This window comes from Balaenoptera borealis (assembly GCF_965194805.1).
Source record: "Balaenoptera borealis genome assembly, chromosome: 5".
Taxonomy (NCBI): domain Eukaryota; kingdom Metazoa; phylum Chordata; class Mammalia; order Artiodactyla; family Balaenopteridae; genus Balaenoptera; species Balaenoptera borealis.
In genome coordinates, this window is record NC_138862.1 from 74,226,756 (window position 1) to 74,246,826 (window position 20,071).

Genomic DNA, 20,071 nt, shown 5'->3' on the forward strand with positions numbered 1-20,071 from the left:
GAAATCATCTTTCAGGACTCAAAGGATGATCATGAAGGATTTACGGCATTAACTGCAGAAACCCAACACAATAGCCCTAAGTGGAGAGTCAGGGTTGCGATGAACAATCTCTGAATTAATTCCAACCCTGAGATGTTGGGATCCCATGACATCAGGTATATGTCTCTACTAATACTTGTTTTCATGGATCATTTGTTACTGAAGTTTTTACCTTAATGCTGTTTCACTGAGAAAATTGTTATAGTACAAATGTCAGGGTACAGTTACAATCTTGACATTACTTTTCACTTGTCTTACTGGCCAAGAACACAATTTCAGAACCAGCTTGACCCTGGGAACTACTAGGCTCAATAATAACCATTGCCTCTCCCCGAATAAAGAGGCAGGATACCATAGAGCAGGGATCAGCCAACTTTTTCTGTAAAGGGCCAGACATTATAAATATCCGGGGCTTTGTGGGTCATATGGTCTCTGTCACAACTGCTCAACTCTGCTGTTGTAACACAAAAGCAGCCATAGACAATATGTAAATGAATGAGTATGGCTGTGTTCCAATAAAACTCTATTTTTAAAATCAGGCAGCTGGCTTTGACTTGGGGCCCTAAAGGGTAAAAGCACAGACTTTGGAGTCGGGTTCAAATCCTGACACTATTACTTGCTAGCTGTGTGACCTTAAAGAACTTAATTAACCTCTCTGTGCTTTGCTCTTTTCACATCTCTAAATTGATAACAGTACTTACCCCACAGTGTTGTTATAAAGATTAAATAAGTAAATGTGTAAAGTACTTAAACAGTGCCTAGCAGATAGTAAGTGTTATACAAGTGTTTGTTAGATAATCAACCATCCTGTGAAGTAGGTAATATTATTCCTATTAAAACTGAAATTTGAAGAAATAAATATGTTACTTCTAAGAAGGCTAAGACTGGAACCTAGTTTTCCCATCTCCAGTACAATTGTTCTTTTCTCATCAGAGGTGAAATCATTACCTCTAAACACAGAGAAATCCTGGGAACAGCCTAAGGGGGCAGGCCTTGCCCCTAAAACCATCATTTAAAGAGCTGCTTGTATTTCTCCTCTCCCTGTCCACACGAGGAGGCCCTATAAGCAGTAGTGTGCTGGAGCTGATCTGTGTTGGCTCATTAGAGCAGACTGCTAAATTTTCAGGAATTCTGTGAGCTGCATAAACTGTTGGTAGCTTGAAAATGGCCGTGGTGGGAGTATTTACACCATGAAACTGGCAGGTGCTCCGAATCAGGGCTTTTTTCCTCCAGGAGGCCTGGATCACTAGCACATGACTGGCTACATGCCAGCAGTGAGCACTCCTCCAAGCAGGGGTCCTATGATCTAAGCGAGTTGGTAAACAATATTCAGCGGCATGTGACCCACCATATCCTAGTGTACCATGGCCTGAGAAGAATGCGCATCCCTGGCTTTCTGTCTCGTGGCAGAGACAGAAAAGATTACATGCTTTGCTTAGCAACAGAAGCGAGTCAGTGGTGGCCCCTGGACTCTGATTTCTATACAACTGATTCACAGCTCTCCTCCTGTTCCTGTTCCAACACACTCGTGTGCATGCACACACACACACACACACACACAGAGTCCTGTGTGGTTCAAGCTAAATAGGGACAAAACAACTTAGGAGGGGCTAAAGGAAAGAGAGAGCTTGGTAGGCAAACATCATAAAGTACTTTTAATGGTCACTTTTTATAGGAAAGGCAGTGAGTGCTGTGGCATTTTTTTTTAGTCTTCTAAATTTTTTTTTTTACCTTTTTTTCTTTTGGCTGTGTTGGGTCTTTGTTGCTGTGCACGGGCTTTCTTCTAGTTGCGGCGAGCGGGGGCTGCTCTTCATTGCGATGCGCAGGTGTCTCATTGTGGTGGCTTCTCTTGCTGCGGAGCACAGGCTCTAGGCGTGCAGGCTTCAGTAGTTGCAGCGCGTGGGCTCGGTAGTTGTGGCTTGCGGGCTCTAGAGCCCAGGCTCAGTAGCTCCGCGGCATGTGGGATCTTCCCAGACCAGGGCTCGAACCCGTGTCCCCTGCATTGGCAGGCAGATTCTTAACCACTGTGCCACCAGGGAAGCCCCTTTTTCAGTCTTTTCTAAGGTGAAGTCTTCCTGAACACTGTCCTCTAACCTGTGGGAGCAGCGGAAGAAATACAAAAGAGGGCTGGAGTCAGTCAGAAGGACAGTTAAAACAAATCACTTCCTCTTACGAAGTTGTGAACCTCATTTTTCTTCTCTATAAAATGGGAAGCTTAATCATTCCATTGTTAGTTTGACATGGTGGTTGTGAAAATCAATGACAGTTTGTTATTCATTTAGTCGACAAACTTATTACTGGGTACCATCATTAGCAGGTCCTCCACTAAGTGGTAAGCATCCAGAGATGGGTGAGTTGGGTCCCTGCTCATGAGAAAGTCAGAATCTGGGTGTTTAAACAGATAATCCAAAGAGTTTGGATCCCGGAGGCTGGATCCCTGTGGCTTCATTTGGTCGTACTGATGAAGAGTTTGACCCTGGAGCCAAGTTGCCTGTGTTGAATCCTGGCTGTGTGTTGTTTATTAGCTCTGTGACTTTGAGTGAGTTATTTAGTATCTTTTCCTATTCTGTAAAAGGGAATTTTAAGCTCTCCTCAGTTTCATCTTTAAACATTGAGATGATAATAGTACCTACTTCCTGGATTATTCCAAAGATTAAGTGAGATAATACATGTAAAGCTTCCTCAGTTTAAAAAATACAGATAACAAAATCTATTAAAAAATACAGATAATACAGATAAAAATCTCTTTAAAAATACAGATAATAGTAACTACTGCTGCTTTTAGTATTGGCATTGTTGTAATGATCAAATAACACACACAAAAAAAATAACACACGAAAGTATTTAGAACTGTAGAAACAAAAACACAAATACAACATAGACTAATGGAAGGCACAGACGTTAAACAGGTACTTGTTCAAGGTTGCAAATGCAGTAAAAAGATGCACAGAATAGGGAAGCTTAGCCTGAGAGTCCGGAAAGGCATTTAACAGAGATGATGTTTGGGAATGTAAATTCATTCATTCATTCATTCATTTGACAACAAACATTTGGGAGTCTACCATATGCCAGGCTTCATCTAGTGCTTGATATATAGTGTTAAACCAAACCGATTCAGTCTTTGCCAGTAGCTGCACCAAAAGATGGCTTCTGGGGAGGGCAGGGGAAGTGCTTCCTGTGTCCCTTCCCCTTAATTCCAAAAATCCTTTCCCCATTTACAAACATGGACAACTGATCCTTTTTCAGTCTTACATAAACTGCCATGCAAGCATAGCCTCAAGACAAACCCTCATTTCTTCGTCCAAAAAGACTACCACTTTTAAGCCCCTTCTAGAAAAATTCTTGAGTTGTAATCAGTCCTCATCTTCACAGAATTGAAATCTGGTGGGAGAGACAGGTGTTAAATACGTACATAAACTCACAGGTAATTAAAATTGTGGTAATGGTTATAAAGAAAATAAATGGAGGTCATCAGAAAATAAAGGAAAGAATAAATAGCCAGGGAAGGCCTTTTTCAGGAACTGAGGTACACGTATTTAAGGCACGAGCTGAACTTGTATGAGTTAGCCAGGCAAGGAAACAAGGGAAAGAGAGAAAGAAAAGGGTGTGCAAAAGCCCTGGGGCAGGAAAGAGTGTGTCATGTTTGAAGAACCGAAAGAAGGCTTACTGTGGTTGGAATGAGGTGAGGTAGGGAAGGATCTAGGGTGGGAGGAAGGTGAGGGTGCAGGAGTGCCAGTGAAGGGGGAGTGATGGGCAGGCTACGTCTAACCCTGGACTTTGTAGGTCAAAGAAGTTCACATTTTATTCTCAGTGAAATGGGAAGCAATTGAAAACTTTTATCAGAAGCTATGCTCGGAGTCACACACAGTAATACACTCTGGCTGCCGTGTAAGGATGGACTGGAGGGTGGGAAGTGTGAAAGTGGGGACATCAGTTGGGGGCTAAGGTAGTAGTTCCAGGTGAGAGAGAAACTTGAGAGGTGGCTTGGATTATTCTAGTGGAAGCAGAGATGGAGAGAGGTGGAAGGATTTGAAGTGGATTTGATATTGGAATGGAAAGAATGACACCCAGGTTTCTGGCTTGAGCAGCTGGGTGGGTGACAGTGTCTTTTACTAAGGACGAGAAAGTCTGAGAATGTAGCTGGTTTGGAGAAGAAGGGCAAGAGCTGAGTTTCAGATAAGTGAATTCATGAGGTACCGGTGAGACATCATGTGAAGATGATATGGACATATGGCCCAGAGACTCTGAAGTGAGACCTGGGCTGCAGGTATATATATACAGTTGTGAGTTATTAATGTACATGCAGACAATAGCTACAGCCATGGTATTTGAGGTCATCAGGGGGAGCGAATGTGGATCAAGGCTCTCATCCCTTTTTGAGGTTCCAGATGCCTTTGAAAAGCTGATAGACATTATACTTCCTCCTTTAAAGTATTTTCATTCAAGTTTAAGGAATTTATAGACCCCCTGAAGCCCATCCACAACTCCTGTAAGGTCCATAGATGACAAATGAAAAAAAAAAAAAAAAAAAGACCCAAGCAATAAGACTTGTATGTACAGAAAAACAGGCCCTGGATTGAGCCCTGGGGAGCAGCCCCATTTAGAGGTGAGACAGAGGAAGTATCCACAAGAGTCTGAGATGACGTAGACAAAGAGGGAGGCGCAATTCCAAAAGAGACTTATTGAAACTGAGAGAAAAGTCTTTCAAGAATGGGAGATAAGTGTTGCTGAGAGGCCTGAGAGATAAAGACTGAGAAGTGTCCACTGAGGTTGGCAACAGCAGTGACTTTTGGGAGGCCCAGGACTGTACTTATGAAGGGTTAGAGCTCTCAGAAAGAGGCATTGCCTGCTCCTCTGCAAAAACTGGCGTGAGGGAGAGATACTGGATGCAAAGGTGGGTTAATATGTAGATTTGCAGGTGTTCCCTCTTGATGGCCTGCGTTTTTTTCAGTGAACTAGAAGGTAAGGTGACGGTGAGAGAGGAAGACAATTGAGAACAAGGGTGGAAAGTGAAGTTAGAGCTTACTGAGAGGACTGTTACCTATTTGGGGTTGTGATCAGGGGTTGGGTCTTAAAGAGTGAGTAGGATCAGAGGAGGGCAGGGCTGGCCTCAGTACAAACAGAAGTCTGGGCACAGAATCATCGTGGGCCAAGAGCCAGCCAGGCTTCCATAACTTCTCAAGGCTTGCTCCACTCCCTTTCTCTTCATCCTGGGCTTCTCTTTTTCTGGCTTGTCTTTCCCTTCAGCCTATAAACATGCTCAAGCCTTACCCAGTGACTCAGCAACTCCTCTCATCAGTGTCCAAATTGTCTTCTTTCCATACCCAAAACATCTGTAACAGGAAACTTTTTGAAGTCTTCAATTGCTCTTGTTCTTCCTATAGTTTTCCCTTGCTTGGTTGTGTGTTGCCTTATTTTGGGGATGTTGGCTGCTTTTTGAAGTCTGGAGCTCTGCGTGGTCTTTTAAAAGCCTGAGTGCATTGATAAGTTCATGCTGGGTTCCTTGGAGATACAAGCAACAGCCAGAAGCCGGGGGGAACCCCTGCAGGATTTTAGGTAGGTATGTGTTTTAGACAGTTCACTCTGGAGGCTGTGTGGAGGATGAATTTGTCTGAAGGAGACTGTTAGGAGGCTGCTGTAATAGTTCAGGCTGGAGAGGATGGCTGGAACTTTTGCCAGTGGGAATGGAGGTAGAGATTTGAGCGTTACTGAGGTGAAATAGAAATGACTGGATGATTGGATAACACAAGAGGCTGAATCTAGAATGACTCACACTCATTCCCAACTTTCTAATTCCCATGGCTGTGGATGGTGGTGCCAACAGCTGAGGGAGGAGAAGCTATGAAGGCTGAGGATGAGTTCGGTTTTGGACAAGCTGAGTTCGGGGCGCCCCTGTGATATCTAGATAGAGCTGCCTGGTAGGCAGTTGGATATTTGGGTCTAACTTTTGTAGAAGAGGTCTGGGCTGGTGATCACTGATTTGGTAATCGAAACTGTGAGGATGGAGGTGATTTCCTAAGAGTGGAATGAGACGAGCTGTGGGCTTGCAGTGGAGTCTCCCATGTAAGATGCAGACTCACAACTGGTGGTAAAACAGGATGGAAGGGGGCAGGGCACAACTTTTAAAAAAATGACATAGCCATAGTACATGACAAAAACTAGTGAGAACCAACTAGGTCCAAGATGGTGGAAGATTCGACTTCCAGTCGACCTTGAGCCTCATTATACGCTCATTGTAATACATTAGCATGCTAAATGACACACCCACAGGCCCATGACAGTTTTGAGGCCAACCATAAAAGGTCAAAAAGTGGAATTCCTGGAAATCCCCACCCTTTCCCCAAAGCAGTTGGAATAATCCTCCCACTCATTAGCTTATGAAATTATCCACACCATATTTCAAGGCCTCTTGCTTCTTGCCTTCCGAGATGGCCCACACTCTGTCTGTGGAGTGTGTTTCTCTCTAAATAAATCTGATTTTTACCTATCACTTCATCTCCGAGTTCTTTCACAACGAAGAAAGAACCTTAAATTGACAGGCAACAGTGGCACTTAAGGCGCCACCCAAGGAGGCAGAGGCTTTATTTACTGAGATGTGAGAACTGGAAGAGTTCTCACATCTTCTGGAAACAAAGACAGTATTGAGATTCCAGAAGGTGGGAGTCATCTGAGCTGTTAAATGTAGCAGAGAGATCCAGAAAGATAAGGGTCTGCAGGATGCCTGCTAGATTTGGGAAAATGAAGGTCATGGGTTACTCTTGCACTAACAGGGTGAGGAAGGGTGTAGGTGGGGGGAGAAGAGGGGAAGCTTGAGTGCCTAATGCTGAGAAGTGAGGAAGTGGAGTCAGCAGGAGAGACCACCGTTTAAGAGGTCTGCATGAGAGGAAGAGAAGCGCTTGGAAGCTAACTGGAGAGGGCCCTTGGAGAGGAGGGTGGGCACGATAGTTTTGTTTTTAGAACCTAAGCTTGTTTAAAGGCTGAGGGAAAACAGCGAGGAGCCAAGGAGCCCGGAGAGGTGAGGAAGGAGGCTTTAAGGGCTCCACGCCGCCAAGACAGCTTCTTAGAGTTTGCCCAACGCTTCCACGCTCCTTATCTCATTTAATCATTTGAGGGGGGAAACAAACGGTGAGACTGAGCCCAGGAATCGGGGAGAGAGCTGTAGATCCATCTCGGTCCAGTGCGCAGTCCACGCCACGTGGTACCAGGAAGTGCGCGGAAACCGTCCAGCTCCACACAACCTACGGGCCAGGAGCAGCGCGTTCCGGGCTCCCGGTGAGGTGACATCGGTGCAGCGGACTTGGGGATGTGTGCTGCCCCCAGATGAGGTGTCAATACGTGTCGCGGACCAAGGGTGGCAGCTCCCCGACTAGTGTTATCATGTGCTATGAACCGGAACATGAACGCTCCCTGCCCTCGGCAAAGTATGCCCAAGTGCGGTGCACCAGAGGTCGTTGAGTCTCCTCCTTTCTTACGCTCCAGCAGCTGGGAGTTCTGTTAGCGGTAAGGTGAATGACAGCAACAGTGATAGCCGGGCCTCAAGGGCGCGGGCAAGGTAGTCTCACGGCCGACAGATGGCGGGAGCCCGAGGAGGCAGGTGGCTGAGCGCGCTCCTCGCGCGAGTCACCGAAGGGACGTCGCGAAAACCAAACTCGCGACTTGTTCATCCTGCCGGGGCCCTTCTCCGAGATAAATCTTCTGCGGAGGGAAGTATTTAATTTGCATCCAGCGCTGTCGGAAGAAACTCCTTACCGCTGGAGGCGGTATAGTGAGTGCGTGGGAGCTTTCTCTTGGGTACGTCTTCCAGTCCTCAGCCCAAGGCCGGGCGAGCAAAGCAGGTTGTTAAATGCGATTTATAGTTTTTGGTTTGTTTTTGGAGGGGGGGAGTCTGCTGTTAGGGAATGAAAGGTACCTGGATTGCGAGCCAGGATCTGACCTCCTCTCCATCATTCTAGTACAAGCTACCTCTGTGACCTTGACTCTGCGCAAGTTAAGCTAGGCCCTTCACTGCGACTCAGTTTCCCTGTTCATAAAATGGGGATTTGGACTATGATCTGGTCTGCACGGCCAGGATGGCAAATTCCACCTCCTCCCGCCAAAAAAATGCCGTCCTCCTTTAGGAACACCCCCTCCCCAACAGCCGGCTCCTCTGTAGTGCCCTCCCTCACCCTTTCTTTTCTCCTCCTGCCTGGGGGGACGGGACCAAACGGGAGGAGGTGGGCGGGGCCGGCCCCTCGCCCCGCCCACCCGGGCCCTCCCCTCCCGACTTCCCCTCTGCGCCCCTCCGCCTTCGGAGCTGGATGAGGCAATCACGTGACCTCACATCCGGCTCGGGAGTCCCGAGCTCGCCGCGCGCGCTCCCCCACAGCCCGCCGGCTCTCCCTGCAGCGTGATCTAGGCGCCACCGCGGAGGGGAGGGGGGGTTCGCTACGTCGCTGGCGGCGGGAGGCCGTTTCGGAGTGCAAAACGCCCCCCTTCCCTGCCAACCTCCCCCTGCTGCCCGCCCTTGTTCTCGCCCTGCTCCGGCTACACGCCGCCGCCGCGGGCGCCGAGGAGGAGAGCGCGGACGCCCCTGCGCCCGGCTCGGCCCGGGCCCCGCCGCGGCGCCTCCCTCCCCTCACCCCGAGCCGCAGCGTGCGGCGGCGGCGGCGCCTCGAGCTCGAGCGACCCGCAGCCGCCAGCGCCGGCCGAGGGCGATGGGGCTGGGCTGAGGCGCGGCGGCGGCGGCGGAGGCGACAGCGGTGGGCCCCGGCCCTGCGCGGCCCCTCGGCTGCTCCGGCCGGGAGGCCGCCGAGGAGACGGCGCGGCGGTGCCGGGTGAGTGGCCCCAGCTTCCCCGAGGCGTCGGAGGGCTGGGTGAGCAGGGCGTGGAGCCGGTGGGCGGAGGGCTGGGTGAGCCGGTGGGAGGTTGGAGGAGGTGAATGGTATTGTCAGGGGTGGCGGGTACCAGGTGAGCTCTTGTTCGGCCTCCTCGAGCCGGAATTGGGCATCACTTCTCGGGGAAGGTGTATGTGGGGTGGGGAGAGGAGCCTTAAGACTGCGGAATGTCTGTCTGGGACAGGTGAGGCGCGGAGGAGGGCACCACGTTGTGGGTGTGAAGGCCTGGTTGGGACACGCCGCTTGGGGCGAAGGCGAGTGTGTTGGGTTTGGGAGTGAGATGGTGGTCCAGCCCTTTCGGAAAGTCCGGGAGATGGTGAGATCGAAGGTAGGGGTATTGGCAGGGCGCTTGATGGGTTTGTGCGGGTGCTGACTGAGGAATCTTCATTTCGTCCTTAGCCACGGAGTAGTGGAGCTCCTGGCCAGTCACCGTATTAAGCTAAGTGAGGCCCAGAGAGGAAAAGTGACTTATGACTTGCTTAAGGCCTCTCACTTTGACTCTAGAAAAACCCAGGGCCCTTTCTCCAGTACCTCCATGGCCGCTCTCTTTAGAGCCTTTCCTTCTCCCCACATCATTCGCAAAGTTGGGTTCTGGTGGATATATGACCTCTTTTTTTTGCGGGGGGCGGGGGGAGGGGGAGCGGAGGGAATCTTGACTGGGGATTGACTGTAGTAATTCAGAGCTTCCCAATTTGGAAAGCTTTTGTGACAGGTGTTTATCATTTCCTCTTCCCACAGATCTGACAGAAACATCCTTGGATCTTGGTGTCTGGACATAGGAGGTATGAATCACTCAGATAATTAACTACTTTTTCATCAGTGTTTTAGAGCTATATTTAGTGGTTACATTAGTGCAAAATGAATGGGTATGGACTTGTAAACCTAGAAACAGAAACCTGTGTTTCCTACACGATTCCAAATGAAATGAGTAGAACGTTTATGTATGTAATGACTATTTTAGATCTATGAATCGGGAAGTTAGAATTTTTTAAAAATTTAAGAAATGCAGGGACGTTTAAGATTATTGCAAAATGAACACTTTTCTAAAGACTTCGTTGCTAAAGTGAAGGTGTTCTGATTTGATTGTCTTTTGAAGGGCGATTACTTAGTTAAAAATGCTCTACCTTTGCTTAGAATTCAACCTTTTAGTACCAAGGCACATTTATTAATTTTGTTTCACTGGAATATATGTGGTATTCTTTTCTTAGGAGGATTGTTGCTTTGCTGAATAGGCTACAGTTGCCAAAATAAATGTATGCGGGCATCCCATTCTGGTTTAGCGACCTTTTTTTTTTTTTTTAATTAATTAATTAATTTATTTTTGACTGTGTTGCGTCTTCGTTTCTGTGCAAGGGCTTTCTCTAGTTGCGGCGAGCGGGGGCCACTGTTCATCGCGGTGCACGGGCCTCTCACTGTCGCGGCCTCTCTTGTTGCGGAGCACAGGCTCCAGACGCGCAGGCTCAGTAGCTGTGGCTCACGGGCCTAGTTGCTCCGCGGCATGTGGGATCTTCCCAGACCAGGGCTCGAACCCGTGTCCCCTGCATTGGCAGGGAGATTCTCAACCACTGCGCCACCAGGGAAGCCCTTAGCGACCCTTTTTAAAGGCAAGTCGGTTCCTGGAAGTTGCTTGAAATAGTAAGCCTATTATTAATAATTGTTATGAAAGTTTACTTTTGGGGCTATCCTTGTTTTTGCATTATCCACCATTAGATCAGATGAGGGTGAGACGGCTAAGTGAGATTTTTGAACATTATTAGAACAGCAAAGCCTGTTTTTGGTCAGGGGATTGGATAGGAAGAATGTTGACATTGGTTGGTTGTGTTACTTCCTAAGTAGTACAATTATAAAAAAATAAAAATATTAAGTAGCAATTTAGTTTGAAAATAAAGTTGGCAGGCTTTACTTTGACTCCGTGTTCAAATTGTATAGTAAGAGGGCTGAGTTCTTCGTCCAGGCTGACCAGGAAGCTTTATTTGGGGTAGCTTTGGTTGTTAAAGTTTTAATTTACAACTGATTTGAGATAAATAGGATAAATTCCTATATAGATAGGAAAATAGTTTCATGGTAGTTAAAACTCTATAACCTGAATATCTAAACAGTATTTTCTGATGAGTTTTCTACTTGGTTCTGCTTATTAGTTATTAGAGCTAAAATCCTTCTGTTGGTTTAGTTAGCCCTAAATAGTTATTTCATTTAAGTAACATCAGTTTCCTATCTGTTACATTTCGAGTATGGATTCTTATGTGGATAATAATGTGTGTTTGCAGCTACAGAATATTGTAGTAGAAGAAGCATGAACTTGGGAATCAGACCTGAGTTTGATCTGACTTTGTTAACTAGATATTGACTTTGACCAATGCTGATAGTTATTGAGTAAGCTTACTGTATGCTATGCTTTGAATTAAACATGATGTGAATTGTCTCATTTAAACCCCATTTTACAGATGGGGAAACTGAGGTTCAGAGATGTTAAGTTGCTCAAAGTCACATGCAGCTAATCCGGTAAACCTAGAAATAGAAACCTCTATGGCACATACAGTAACAGAGAGCTAGGATTCTGGCTGTGTTGAAAGTCCCTTATACTGTTGCTTAACTTCCCTGTTCTGCTTTTTCTTTCTTCTTTTTTTTTTTTTTAATTAACAAAGGAGAATACTAGTACTTACATCAGAGAGTTTTGAGGATTAGCTGAGAGCATATGTAAAGAAAGGAGCACTCTTCCTGGCACATAGTAAATATTCCTTTCCCCCTTCCATTCCATATACTGAATCAGGGCTGTGCTTGTTTAGCATGGTGGTTTTGTAACCACTGTGAATATAAGGTTTTAAATGTGAATATACTTTATTGCTAAAATGGATAACAGTCCTAGGAAATGGGCAGTGATGAATGATAATGCGGTATGCTGTGGAGTTTTGTCTTTAATATTTTGTGTTTTTTTCCCACTGGTCTAGGTGATGGTGGAAATAGGAACTTCATGCTTGTGAATGACAATGAGGTGGTGGTTGTAGTTTCTAAAATCTTAGAAGACAGAAGTAGAATTTCAAAATGATATTGATTACTTGGTTCATCTAAAGCTGGCTTTTGTTCACTGGTATACTGGGTAACCTAAGCAGGGGGCCTTGTGAACGGACCCTAAGTTGAATAGGAGTTAGCAGCTTATCACTAACTGAAGACAACATTCTTAAAACAACTCACAGTGGTATGCTAAAGGAAGATAATCTAGTGTCTGACATCTACCTGATACATAACCAGAAGGTCTGTTCCAGTGATGGAATGTGTTCTGAATGTGCTCTATAGCTCATCCGGTTAAATCTGGATCTAAGAGTTAGCTGATGGAATTTAGTCTTTGGTTTTAGAACATAGTTTTTCAGTGTGAAATGAAGCCAACTGGCCTGTTGGAGAGAGTAAATCTGTAGTCATCAAAACGGTATTCTAATTAACCCACTTAACTAGTCCAGGTAACAGGCAAGAAGCAAGGAAATGATCATTACAGTCTTACTTTAATGTTGTTGATCTTCGTATTTTGAGAGTAGAGAAATGAGAGAGGATCAGGATTGGGCTACATATTTTAAGATTTAGGTTAAAAAGTAAAAAGTTCTAGGCTTGTTTAATCTGGAGAAAAGTATGTATCAGTTACAAGGTAGAATGTCCTGAAGTTAATGGTAACTAGTAATTATAAAAATTGAGTTAAAAACATGTGTATTAGTAAGATTAAAAATAGAGGTAATGTGAAATGTTATGAATAAATGGTAACTGGAAGAAACGATCACGGTTATAATGGTGAGTTGAAAATGACTTTTTGGTCCTCAGTAAGAAGGGAGAAAAGTGGAATGAAGGAAAGGGAGAGCTGTCCAAATAATCAAATATCTGAGACAGAGGAAAGTTAAGGATGAGGATTGCTGAAGAGTTTCCATAGACCACCTCTCCAGAGAGCTATCCCAACACCAGACCTTGTAATATCTTCAACCCACAGGCTTGTATTGGAGCCTTTGCTAGGTCTGAGATGGTAAAATATTAACTCAAATAGCAAACTTTGAGACTGTCCAAATTAAAAAAGGACTTATGTACCTTATGTATGTGTCTCCCCATGGGAAGAGTCCACGTAGATTTATGAAAATGGAGCTTCCCAGAGGCACGTATCTTTGAAGTTACAGGTGAAAATGCATCTTTTACCTTACCTATCACCAAAGGCCACTAACGCTAGTATGAGCTGAGAATGCAAGAAGAAAGTAGTACCCTGTGTTTGAAGTCTGTTTTTTTTGTATGTAAGATGGGATGAATGAAGTGAGTTGTAATTAACCTCTTTTTTTTTTTGTAATTAATCTCTTAATCAAAATTTCTCTCTTGTTGACTCTTTCACTTACTCGCTGTGGATCTTGCTTTTAAATAACCCGTTGAGGGAATTCCCTGGAGGTCCAGTGGTTAGGACTCTGAGCTTACACTGCCCGGGGCCCGGGTTCGATCCCTGGTCTGGGAACTAAGATCCCACAAACAGCACAGCGTGGCCAAAATTAAAAAAAAATATATCCAATGACACTCAGATACTAGTTAGATTAGAAGCATAATTTCCAGGAAAAGTGAGTTAACTGTAAAGTAGAATTTCTTGATTACATGATGTGGAACACGCTGATATCTATATAATCTTTCTCAGAAATTTTTAATAAAAGTTATTTATATCTGTTGTTGGGTGATGAGGTGAAAGACAGGTCTGCCTCAGTGATAGCAAGCTAGATTAATTGACTCCTATTTTTGTTGTTGTTTTTTTATTTTTTTTCACAAAGGATTTTATGAGTTGGACATTGAAATAAGGAGGTATGAGATTGGAAAACAATAATGCTGAGTGGTTGTAGGTTATTTAGACTAGCCCCTTCTTTTTATAGAAAAGGAAACTGTTGTCTGGAGAGGTAAGTGACAGCATGTTGGTAAAGGAGAAGCTTTCTATTAGTTGGGTGTTCTTTTCACCCTTGTCTTTAGTTTGTACTCTGAAGTGATAGCACATCTCAAAACTCAATGTATGTTTTGTGGGTTTTTTTTTTTTTTTCTTATTGAGAACCAACTTTAAAGGATTGATTTTGATCACTTAACAGACTTCTATTACATTTTCAGTTTATTTTAAAATAAGTCATGGAACAGCTCCCACATATGTGTCTAGCATGGCTTCTTTACAGCATCCCTATTGCTTTATTTTTCCCATTTGTAAAATAGGATGAAAAATATGTTAGTAACTTACTTTGATATATAAAAGACAAGTATTTTGGTTCCTAATTCTTTCTGATCTAAACAGCTGAATAAAATGAAATCCCCTTTTATGTAGGGGCTTTGGGCCTGCATTCTCATTTAAGGTAAAAATCCTGTGTAGTCAAAATTACCCATGAAAAAGTCATTTAGGAAGGCACCAGTTTGAAAACTGGTTAACTGACATGGTTTTTCAATTCTCACAGCTAGTTTTTTCTTCAGCTATTAATATAGGTTACTTTTTTCTGGAATCATAATCGGTTATGTGCTTTGGATTGACCAAGGAACACCAGATTTAGTCTCCGTTGCATGCTCACTCTGGGACAAGGATGTGAGGGCAAGCATCCTGCTGCCATTATTTAGAGTATTTTTCCCTCTTGTTTTTCTTTTTTCTTGCAGCACAGATAGTTGAATTGTAATTAAATCCATATGTGATGTGATTTCACAGTGTGAATAATGGAGAAAGAAATTAGGTGTTTAGGAAAATCTGCTGTTTCCCTAGGGTTATACTGGGTGTTTTATACCACACAAAAAACCTAGCATAATTAAAGGGCTAGGTAATAAAGTTGGGATTATTGGGGCACTGTTGGTACTTTTGATAATTCTAGGTGGATATTCAGCTACTATCAGTGTTTTTTGTTTTGTGTTTTTGTTTGTTTTTTTGTTTGTTTTGTTTTTGTTTTTTTTGTTTTGGCTGTGTTGTCTTTGTTGCTGCTCCCGGCTTTCTCTAGTTGCGGCGAGTCGGGGCTACTCTTTGTTGCGGTGCGCGGGCTTCTCATTGCGGTGGCTTCTCTCGTTGTGGAGCACGGGCTCTAGGCGCGGGGGCTTCAGTAGTTGTGGCACGTGGGCTCAGTAATTGTGGCTCGGGGGCTCTAGAGCGCAGGCTCAGTAGTTGTGGCACACGGGCTTAGTTGCTTCGTGACATGTGGGATCTTCCTGGACCAGGGCTCGAACCCGTGTCCCCTGCATTGGCAGGCGGATTCTTAACCACTGTGCCACCAGGGAAGCCCTATCAGTGTTTTTAAGAGTTAATGTCTCCTTACTGCTAAAAAGATTTGCCTTATTTAAAAACAACTATGTAAGTTGTTAATGTTTTCCATGAAATTTAAAGTATTTGAACTTAAATATCACTCTGGGGATAGCACAGTAAGAAAACACCAGTCGTTAAAGAAATGTTATGGTGACTAAAGATTTAACAGTCATATGCCCTGGGAGAGGGCATGTGTATTGGTTAAAATGTGGCCTCAGAGCCATATACAAGTGATTTTGAATTCCAGCCTCATCACTTACTAGCTCTGTAGTCCCTTAACCCTATTTAGTTTCTTCATTTGCTGAATGGAGATAATAAAACATAGAGAATTGTGAGGATAAGAGGCTCAGTAATTGGTAAATTACTATTATCTGTTAGTTTAATAACATTTAACGTATTCAAAACAAGTCACACTCCTGTGTGTATCTGTGTGTCATGAGAGAGTGTGTGTGTGGGTTGTGATTGAGGATTGCTTTTTCTCAACTGGAGCAGCAGGCAATAATGATATACTGTTTAATTCAGGCTTTTATAGCAAAAATACCATGATTTTGCATCTTTGGTAGCGACATCCTGTAGAGCTCAAGATGTTAATTTCATGGGTCTCTAATGTACATTTGACGTATATTTTTATCTTGATGTCTCTGGGTGTGTTTGTAGTCTCTTTTTCCCCTATCCTCTGTGTGAATGTTACCTGTTGTCTCTCTCCCTGGCTGCATCATAAAATTTAAAAATATGTTTAATTATGTTTATTTAATAGGATTTTATGTTCCCTTATTTTCATTTAGAAACTCTGGTTAGTAAAATGTGTCTGCATCTTTTCTTTAAAAAGAAGTCTTGAAATTTTGTTTTACTTCTCTGGCCTTTGGATTGATTTCTTTAAATGTAGTCACTGGTTCTTCGTAGACCAAATATTTTTTCCTTATTGTTTTCCCAAGCACCTGAGATGGAGTTCTTACGTACATGCTAATTATCATAATATAATTCAGTTTACGAAGTGAAATGTAATGTACTGCAGGCAAGTAGCCTGAGTAGCACTTAATTGCCTGAAAGACTAGTCTAGCGAATTGTTAGTTAAAATAGATTTTTATTCCATGGGTCCTATATAAAAATATACTTTTTATAGTTATCACCACTGTCTTAGAGTTAGTTGGTGAATAATTTTGAGCTAACCCACAGTTGTTTTCTGTTCAGTTTTTGGTGAGAAGAGTAGAAAAACTGCTTAACTTTGTTAGGTTCAAAAACATCTTGGTGTGTGTTTTCCCAAAATCCTTTCTAATCTCTGGTGCAGCCCATACCGTTCCCCATGTTACTTTAAAAGTTGTGGCAATTACCAATTGTTGTAGTACATAAGAGTTGTGAGTTTTATAGGCAGTAAGGAATGAGGCTGGGTTAGGGCCTCTTAGTTGAACCCTAAGATTGTGTTGGCACATCTAACTATCGGATACTTTTTTAGTTCCTGTCTGTGCCAAGCACAGGGCTAGATGCTGGGTATATGTTGATGAGTGAGTTCTGCCTTCTTGGAGGTAAACAGTCTAACAAAGGAACACAGAACTGCTGCTTTGTACACCATTCACATTGTATTCTTTGGGAATGTGGCCCCTTGGCACGGCCTTGGGTCTCTCAGTTGAGAAAAGTTCAGAATCTCCATCACGTACAAGTTAATCCATATCTTTATCAAACAAGGTCTTTCATCATAATCTGATTCTGTTCCATCTTTTTTAGCTCCATTTCCAGCCATTCCCCAGAGGCCATCCTGTGCTCCAGCTAGTTCAAGTAACTTGTATTCCTGACATTTTCTGGGATTTCTCACCTTAGCACTTCTGCATATGGTAATTCCTCTACTTGGATTCCATCTCTCTCTTATTTCCCCTCTTTTTACTGCTTGTTTGCCTGATGAACTTCACACCCGTGAGGTCTTAGATCAAGGGAGAGTTCTTCTCTGAAGACTTTTCTGTCCCTTACCTGCCTCTTCCTCCCTCCCCGTGCCTCTCCCTGCTCCCAGTGCTCGCATGATACTTACTTTACTGCAGTGTGCAACCGCTTTGATATGTTTGCTTACTTGTCTAGCCTAGGTTTGGCTTCTTGAGGTTAGAAATTTAATCTTTGTAATCTCCAACATTTAGCACGTACTTGGCACGTGTAGACAATGACATTCTATCAAATGATTTTTTATGAAATAGGAAGTAGTGATAAACCATACTGATTCTTTCTAGAATGCTAATTTGATATTTACAGATTTATTTTGAAATATTAAGGGTACTTGGGCAACATGTTGGTTTTCTCAATTAATTTGCATTTTCCTAAATCAAACAATGGTCTAGGGTTGGATTTTAAGATATTACTTGGTTAGGATAGAGGCACTGTTTTAAGTTCATCGGTGACCATGTTGGTGAGACTTTCTGTCCATAATAAGGAAAAATTGACCATCACTGGTCTCTAAAACAAATAAAACTTTTCAATCCAAAAAGAATGGGTGATCCGTAGGATTGCCATAGCACCAGCTCCATCTGTCTCTGCCAGTAGTGCCCACTGCTGCTCCTGGGCAGCAGGGAGACTCAGTCAGGAGGACTCCCAGACTTTTATGGGCCAACCTCTCTGAGTGGTAGAACTGTAATGCCTACTCCCTGTATCTCCTTCATGCTTAAAGAAAAAATATTTTGGGGACTTCCCTGGCTGTCCAGTGGTTAGGACTCCACGCTTCCACTGCAGGGGGGCACGGGTTCAACCCCTGGTCAGGGAACTAAGATCCTGCATGCCTCATGGTGCAGCCCAAAAAAAAAAAAAAAAAAAAAAATTGTTGCCTAGAGAGTCATCTTAGATTTGCCAGCTTTGAGAAGCTGTAACCCATTTATGTATTAACTTCTGAACAGAATAACTCTTGATGAACTGGACGAGGAAGTAGTTGATACTGATGAGCATAGTCTTGTGGCGGCGGTTGTATAGGGTTAGGTGAGGTCACTAAGGACCTGGGGAGAGGGTATTGGGAGAGTCAGGAGAGGGAAAGGGGCATAGGGATGAGGTGTGGGAGCAGGGCAAAAACAAAATTTACTTTGTTGTGAAATTTTGCCCAGAAAAAGGAAAGATTTTACCCCTTCTTCACACTCACCTCCTGTCTTGCCCTTTCTGACTCAGTCAGCTATGTTGCTGGGTGCTGGCCTGCTTCCCAACTTTAAGTCTGTTTTTAGTCTGTAAGCCCAATATTGTGAGACAAGTGCTGACTGCTCTGACACGTGTAGAGGAGGGACAGAGGTGGGACAAGTCTGCTGCGGGGTGGAAGGGACAATCAAAGGTTAGTAGAGAAGATAATTGACCAGGGGCTGGAAGGACCAGCAGGAGCTTCAGCCAGCCTAAGCTAGGGAACGGCATTCTTAGCAGAAGGAACGATGTATATAAAAGAATGGAATCAGGAATCAGTAGGGCTCTTTGAGGAACTGCAAGTTGTGTTCTGTATAGATGGGATGTAAGGTTTGTAGGAGGTGAATAATAACCATTAATGAATGGAAGATGGTGTTGACAACTAGGCAGGGCCAGGTTCTGAAGGATTTTATGTGTCTCCCAATTAGTTGTGACTTTGTCCTTGGAGCCCAGTTGGGTCTCTCTTTTGCCCCAGTTTCCCATGGTAGGCAAACACATAATAGTATTGTGTGTTGTAAGACTTTCCAAAGTCTTGCTGGTAAGAGGGCTACTTAACTTTGTTTAATGCAGTACTTTTCTTCAATTTATATGAGCAGGCAATGCCTTTAAAATTTTTTTATTTTGGAGGGACTTTTACCAGTTGGGAAATGCTGCTGCAGACAATAGGAAGCTCTTGAAATTTTAAGCAGAGAGAAATGATCACATCAGGTTCGTATATTGATTAGAATGAGGGAGACTGGAGAGGGGATCAGGACCCAAGGTGAGGCATGCCAGTGCAGATAGGGTGGGGTGAGGTGGGTTTGAGAAAGGTAGGAATGATAAGACTTAGTGCCCAGATGGATGTAGAAGGTGTGGGATAGGAAGGAGTCGAGGATGACTTCCAAATTCCTGGCATGGCTTTTTAGGCAAGTCCTATTCGTTAAAGGAGTAGAGGGAATTGGTAGTGGCAGCAGCAGGTGGGAGGGCAGGTTTTTGGAAGAAAGATGAAACAAGCCATTTGAATTTAGCTGTCTGCAAACATGGACCGTAGATGTTTGAATCCGTGGGTCTGGAGCTCCTGAGAGAGCAGTGCTGACAATACTGATTGGTGGTTGCCACTGTAGATGGGCCAGTGGTGCCGCCCTTTGCCCATGACATTGTTACAGAGAGAGAAGCATAGAGGAATTCATAGTTAAGAAGTAGGCAGAGGAAGTAGAGGCTTGGGGAATATTAATAATTAAGAAGTGGACAGAGGAAGTAGAGGCTTGGTAACCTGGCTACTTCCCTCAACACCCAGGCTAGTGTAATATGAAGTAGAATTCAGCAGCATCGTGAGAGGTAAAATGGTCATTTGTGGGCTGTCTTAGGAACCTACGCTGTTTTCCGTATGAAAGCGTGTATTTCAAGTACACGCTGCTTTCAAATGAATTTTTGGAAAATGGATGGTGCTGTCTACATTAATTTGTTGGTAAGGCTTTTCGGTATAAAGTCACCCCATGCTTGACTTTCTAGGGAAAGTGAAAAATGCTAATCTTAGTTAAGTGAAGATTATTTTTTTTCCTGTTTTTAAAAGACAGTATTGATTGAAAACTGGTAAATAGATAATATTTTGTAAACTAAAAATCCCTTTACAAATGTCAGTCACTATTATTACGGTTGACATAGGATCCAAATACATTAATTTTTTTTAATCCTGAATAGTGGTTTATAGAATGACCATAGGAAATGAGGAAGTTTAGATTTCTGTGATGGTTGTACCATGAGTAAGGCCGTTATCCTCTTC

General features: G+C 43.8%; 1 protein-coding gene across 6 annotated transcripts in view; it reads left to right on the forward strand.

Moving 5' to 3' along the window:
* The first annotated feature begins 8,752 nt into the window (after positions 1 to 8,752).
* ATP13A3 (ATPase 13A3) overlaps positions 8,753 to 20,071 on the forward strand; it is a 79,484-nt gene continuing 68,165 nt past the window's right edge. For 3 of the 6 annotated variants that reach the window (XM_082393113.1, XM_082393116.1, XM_082393114.1), the window contains exons 1-2: positions 8,753 to 8,852; positions 9,651 to 9,694. Coding sequence is in view for 2 of the 6 variants with exons in the window: in XM_082393110.1 (XP_082249236.1) it covers positions 17,001 to 17,003 (3 nt within the window). In the remaining 4 variants the exon portion in view is untranslated. Of the gene's footprint in view, positions 8,853 to 9,650; positions 9,695 to 16,896; positions 17,004 to 20,071 lie in introns of all 6 variants that reach the window. The other 3 variants (XM_082393110.1, XM_082393117.1, XM_082393115.1) reach the window with 2 other exon arrangements.